Here is a 6,576-nt window from a genome sequence, read left to right as displayed (position 1 = left end):
TATATATGTAGTACATTAAATCGGTTTGAAAGACTGATGGTTAAAGTGCAAGTAATAAAAAAAACAGCTCAGTTTGGGCATATGCTTAATGATTGGATGTTTTTAGTTATGTTTCTGAAAAAGACTCACTAAATTTAGTGAAAAGTTGTAACATTTGTTCCCAAAGTGAAAAGTAACAAAACACCTTTTATGGAAGACTGATTAAATGTTAACATTGGGTCACAACCTCAACAAATTCATCACATATAAGTAGCCATTACCTTAGCATGGAAGTGACCTGATGGAGAATATATTTTCTTCCAAGCAGATGGTCAAAATCATCCACTAAACTATGACATACTTTAGCATCTCGAGGGACAGAGGCATTTTTAGAGCTTCTTTTTTGGCCTGACTTTAAATAGCACCAAGCTATCTGATCAGCTTATCTAACCCCCGTTTTACACCTCTAAGACCAGGTTGTGATTTTATACGGAAGGACAACTGTCAAAAAAAATTATAAAAAAATAACATCAACATGTCAACTTTTTATTTGCCATTACACAATAATGTGCTGTATTAAAAAGAAAAAGAGGCTAAATGCAAATGAAAGTTGTGTCTTCTTCTACTCTTTCTTTAAGTCAAAGAAATCTTGCAGGTTTTACATCTAAATTTAGAAGAAAATGTTTAGCCAGCTTGTCTCTTGTTAAATCAACTTAATGCACTTTAGTTTCTGAGTTAACAAACAAACAAACTTCTAGTTGACTTTACTCAGAGAGTGGTAAGTAAATTTCTATCTTCAGGTCAAACCACCTGAAAATAGGTGGTCAAACCTGACCTATCATTAGGTCGTTAGGTCATAACGATGTAACCTGATATCATATCATTAATGAGTCGTCAATAAGTCTTAGCAAAAAGATAAACTTAAACTTTAATAAATAAATAAATTAATACAACTTTTCTACCTCCCACAACAACTCCCAGAGCAGATTTTAATTTGCAGCCAAAACTTTTGGCAAGGACAAAAATGTTCTGTTTTGCAGCTCTAATATTTTTAGATATTTTTACATGTCTCCATAGTATGTAAAAAAATATTGAAGAGATTTAAAAAAAAGGTTCAAATGCTCTTATAAGCAAATAAGCATATATATGTGAAAAATGTATTTTAAAATGTTGAATCTTCTTCATATATTTAGTAATTTCTTACCCCATGCTAGATAATCCATGTACTGCTATGGCATTAAGTTAATTACATTGCTTTTGTTCATTAACCTGTTGTTAAGAATAGATAACATTTCCTTTACAGGGTTAAGATCTCTAAACGCTCCTGACTCAAGTAACTAAATATCATTATTTTGATCTATATTCTTCTACGTTGTGAAAGAGTGGCTCATCAATACACAAATCACCAAAATACAACACTGTGTGCCCAGCGTGTTGGAAGAATTTTCTCTGATAACTCCTTATTCATGGCAGTGTTCTCAGGAAGAACAGTGAGCGTCACACTCTTTTAGATAAGAAGCAACCCAACACATGTACTGTACATGATGCTTTAGTATTCGTAAGACTCAGGACTGATGGTAGCATTCACATTTTTCTCTCTGAATTATTGATTTCCCAGGTGTTGCAAACAGGAAGATAAAGAATTTTTCAGATAAAAGGAAGGGCACCAATTTTTTGTTGTCCATCTTTGGGTTTCCTTAAGACTTTTTACAGGGGGATCTTTCCTCCTTTGCTCTGGTTGGTGTTTATATCTCACCACAATGCTGCATATCAGACGCTGAGAATCATCTCACTGACCTGATAGCCAACGACAAGAAAAAACACCCAGACTCTCTCATCTCTGTTGTTGGGAATTTCCACAGAGCAAATATTTCAAATGAATTCCAAAATAAAGACAGCGTATTATCTGTTGCACAAAAGATTTAAGCACACTAAGAATCTGACCACTGAGCAACAATAAACCACGGTTAACTCTGCATCTGAGGAAAATAAACACGCTTATTTAGCTGAGCATAAACAGGCAGACAGAGGAGACAGACAGGGAAGTAAGAGGGAAGAAATATCTGCAGTTTTTCAAAGTAGCTGGATTTTTTAATATTCATGTTGAATGGCATCTCTCTATGGAAATATTCCCAACATAACCGGATCAAAGGACAAGCCATGTGTTCTCCACTGGAGACAGAAATGAGGCTCTGCCTACTAATCTGATACCTGAAGTTACACAGAGAGAAACAGAGCACTGAGCTATAAGAACGCAAGTTTGAGCTACATGTGTGTATTTGTGTTTATAAATATGAATATGTAAGCCAGTGACTTCGTTTGCAGAGATAAAAATGAGAACAATGTAGTTGGATCATGGCAACAAACAGCTCTATGACGACCACTTCACATTCCGGTTGTCTATATTATTTTAATATAAAGAAACTAAATGTAACAAAAAAAGCAAAGCATTCAGCAGTTCAGGCTTCACTTTTTCAGGAACAATATAACAAACCAGGTTTGTTCTACTGCTAAACTTTCTTTTAACAAGTTTAACCACACTTAGAAGGAAAGACAAAACAAATAGTATATTAGAGAATCAAATTGTAGCAACACACTGCATTTTGGTATTTAGACTTGGTAATAAAGACACACCAGTGATCAATCCATGCATTAGAATCACAAAACAAAGAGCTTTACGATATCTTGAATGCTAGCTTGTAGCTAACACTACACTTCTCTGGGTGAGGTATGGGTTTTCCTGATAATTTTAGAAACGTTCATGTTGAACCATCACGCAAGTTTACAAATAATAACCTAAAGAAGAGGAATAAAAGAAATCCAGTGAGTGGCAGTCGTTTGGTGAAAGTGGCTCAAATAACTACTTATTACAACCCAGGTATAAAAAATATCCCTGATGAACACAGCAGAAAACTTCACTTAGTGTCACTCCCGTGGGTTAAGAGCAAGAAGATTAAGTTATGGTTGTCACAAATTCATCAAACTTGGACAATAACAAACTGGTATAGGTAGGCATGGTTCTAGGAGTCTTGATTTGGACTGGCACATTCATGGTGGGATCAGAATCTGGAGTAAATACCATGAAAACATATCTCTTTCCTGTCTGGTTTCCATAGTATGGGCTGCTTCTGGTGGTGTAAAGTTATGGGAGACATTTTCTTGACACACTTCAGGCCACTTAGTAGCGACTGAATGGTGTTTAAATGCTGCAATCTACCTGGGTATCCAAACTGATGATGTAAATCCCTTTAAAACCACAGTGTATCAGTCTTCTATAAGCTATTTTCAACATATTACTGGATCTTATTACAAAGCTCAAATAATCTCAGATTGGTTTCTTGATCACAGCAATGAGTTCACTGTACTCCAATGGCCTCTACAGACAGAAGATCCCACTCACAAAGAGACTTTTGAGATGCAGTTCAACAAGACACGTGGATCAATGACGTGCAGCCAACAACCGTACAATGCTATACTGATCAAATGGACCAAAAATGTCCAGGAAACGTGCTTAACGACTTGTTCAATGTCTGATTAGTTAGTTCCCAGTGATAAAAAGGTGTGCCTACTTAAATGGCCAGAGTGTGTAACTTTGTAACTCTGCTCTATATCACATATTGTTTTTAGAGTTACCATATTTTTTTAAAAACCAAATCAAACAAATTTTACATCTACTTTTCTGCATCAGTGGTTAAATATGTGTGACTTTAGATTAATCTCTCCCACACCTGTCCTCCATTTTACTTCAGACAACATGGCTACATAATACAGTTTACCAAGCCTGAGCTGCCTTGTAGGGCGACCCGACGCAAATCTGACTTTTCTACTGACAGTCAGTGGAAAAGCAGGCAGGTTGCCTCCATGTTGCTCAACGGCAACACGGAGGCAACATTCACACATCTAAAATCAATATTTGCAGGTAAAAGCTAAAGCAAACTTAAACCAAACAAACACTAATTCTGCTCATCTCTATATTTATGTCTTTAGCTTAGATAACTATGCTGCCTCTTGTTCAATAATGAAAAATAAATTAAAATGACGACGTACTGCAGCTGTAACAACAACAGCTAGGCATGCACTGATGAATTTCCAGAGAAACATAAACGTTCACAGACAACAAGATAGAGAACAAATGCAAAATAGCTCTATAAAAATGTATTTAGTAAGATAACCAGCAGTCAGGCCCTGCAGTACATTATAACAATTTGGTCAGGATTTTGAAAGTCTGTCACAATCATTTGAAGTTCATCTTTATGAACGTAAAAATATGTTTTAAGTGCGAAAAACGTAAAAAATGTATAAATGGCTAGTCAGAGATTTTTTTCACAGTGAATAAACATACTCAAATTACACTTCTCCTTATTAAGTAAAACTATTATGCCATTCTGTTTTTGCACATCTGTAACAACAGAAGGAACTGAACATATGAACTGCAAACAATTGTCTGTGTGAAAAAGCTCCTGATGATGCAATCACTCTATTTCTCTACATCAACTATGTAGCTATGTTCACTACGTCACAATTTTCTTCTTCCAACTAAGAATGAGTTGAAGCATCACACAGGAAAATAAAAATTCAGTCACATGACTTCTTCAAGGCTGCGTTCCCATGACATCAATGTTTTCATGACCCACATCTCATAATCAGTTGCTGATAAATGAAACAATGTCCAAACACATCTCCTGCATGTTGTTTGTTGGTTTTCTTTGAACCAGGATCACGTCGCAGCTTTGATCTATATCTGGACCTGCACTGAGGTCCATGTATCATAATGCAGTCTGACATCAATGCACATAGCAGATGTTGGTGAGTCACAAAGTGGCATAGATCACACTGAAAGCATGCACAGACCTTGGGAAATGCCTTATATAAGAGCTGTCCTACATGAATCATAATTAACTTTATGAAAAATAAGGTAGGAAACAAACACAATTGCTAATTAAATCATCTGCAGGGCCTTCGTTGTCAAAATGAAATATATTTGATATAATGTGTGACTTTTATGTAAAAAATATCTTTATATGAATATTTTAGGTAATCTGGAAAAACCTCTGCTGTGATTTGCTTTAACTATTGGTGTTTGAACTCTTGCACAATGTCTAAATTTCATACAAAACCTCAGATGTAAATGGAAGAGTGTGGTGTTTACCCTGACGCATTATGAACACTAATTACGCACACAATTAGAAATAAACAGGCCTGACAAAGGAAGGGTTGGACAAGGAGCCCTGAGGTTGCCATTAACGTGATGGAGACTGATTTATCTGCCTCCATTTTTCACTCTTCAAGCAGCACAAGAGGAAATGATGGGAGGAGAAAAATATCAGCTGTTTTTTTTCCATCTCTGCACATGGGAATGAACTAACTGGCACACAGCTTTTATTTTATAAAAAGAAAAATCACCCACACTTGAAATACAGCTAAAATTGACACTAAAAATGTTGAGGATCACTCTTAGTGTCTGTGCCTTTCTCTTATGTTCTCTGTGTGGTTGTCTGCCATTTTGAATTTTTTTTTTCTTTATAAAAAATACAAAAGCTCTCAATAATGCCCAAGCTCTTAAATTAAGCTGACAGTTGTCCAATATTTCACCTGAGGCTTATCTGACACATGAGTTTATAAAGGAAGCTTTGACTCCTGAAATAAACCTGATCCTTGAAGAGAGCTTATGTAGCTTTAGCTTCCCCCAACTTAGCCTGACACTGTGCTATTTCTAACCGGAGACATACTGAGAGAGAATCTGCAGGAGACGTCTCACCATAAGATTAAACAGCAGCAAATCTTACACTCAGTATCACTATGCGGATGTTTCTCACGTTGTTTTCAGTAAATAGAAATAATTCAATCGATGTATTGATGAGGTTATTAAAGCTCGTTTAGTTTCAAGCCACAAGTAAACATTAAAATACCCACCGGGTTTATTCCCTATCAAGATTTTCATCGCTAAGAAATCCGTAAATAGCAGGGCGGTATTAAATGGGAGGAGACATGCATTGCTATGTGCAGTTAGAAGAAATATGCAGATCCACAGAGCCGACATAGATTCACGATTTGAAGGGAAATGTGCATTTTAATAGCTTACCTTTGAGACAGACTAAAGACAATAAACACCCAGAGTAACCGCTTCAGTGGGAGGGGAGGCTTCGCCATTGCTGTGGAGCATCTAGAGGTTGCCTTCGGTGAAGCCGTCATCACCATCTTCATTTCCTCTTTTCTGCAGATGGACGTCTCCGTCTATTTACTGTGTTTCCTCTTGGCGATGCATTACGTACGCTGACAGTAGCGGCTCTGCGATTTTAAACCCAAGACGGACGAAACGACGTGACTCGAAGTGCGAGCAGGCAGAACTAAATCGATGCGAGTCGGCAAACTGGACTCGGTGCAGCTCGCCTGTTTTTTTTTTTTTTTTGCGTGTCTGTGTCCCGCACGACAGCGTAGAAGGGGCCTACGGACCTGCCACAGAGGACGAAGCCTCGAGTGATAAAACACTCAGCGAGCACCGGAGAAAAGCTTGGAACCTCAGAATGAATGCAGATTAACGCCGGGGTCAGAAAGGAACTGATGCACGTTGCTGCAGCACAGATCAACACATGCGCG

At 37.2% G+C, this 6,576-nt stretch overlaps 1 protein-coding gene across 6 annotated transcripts in view; it reads right to left on the bottom strand.

The window, feature by feature from the left end:
* gabrg2 (gamma-aminobutyric acid type A receptor subunit gamma2) overlaps positions 1-6,570 on the bottom strand; it is a 44,103-nt gene extending 37,533 nt beyond the window's left edge. For all 6 annotated transcript variants that reach the window (XM_008426916.2, XM_008426917.2, XM_008426918.2 and 3 more), the window contains exon 1: positions 6,062-6,570. In XM_008426916.2, coding sequence (XP_008425138.1) covers positions 6,062-6,183 — 122 coding nt within the window. In that variant the 5' untranslated portion in view covers positions 6,184-6,570. The remainder of the gene's footprint in view (positions 1-6,061) is intronic.
* Between the last annotated feature and the right edge of the window lie 6 nt (positions 6,571-6,576).

The sequence above is a fragment of the Poecilia reticulata genome, linkage group LG14, assembly GCF_000633615.1.
Source record: "Poecilia reticulata strain Guanapo linkage group LG14, Guppy_female_1.0+MT, whole genome shotgun sequence".
Classification (NCBI taxonomy): Eukaryota; Metazoa; Chordata; class Actinopteri; order Cyprinodontiformes; family Poeciliidae; genus Poecilia; species Poecilia reticulata.
This window is presented reverse-complemented; position numbering and strand designations above follow the sequence as displayed.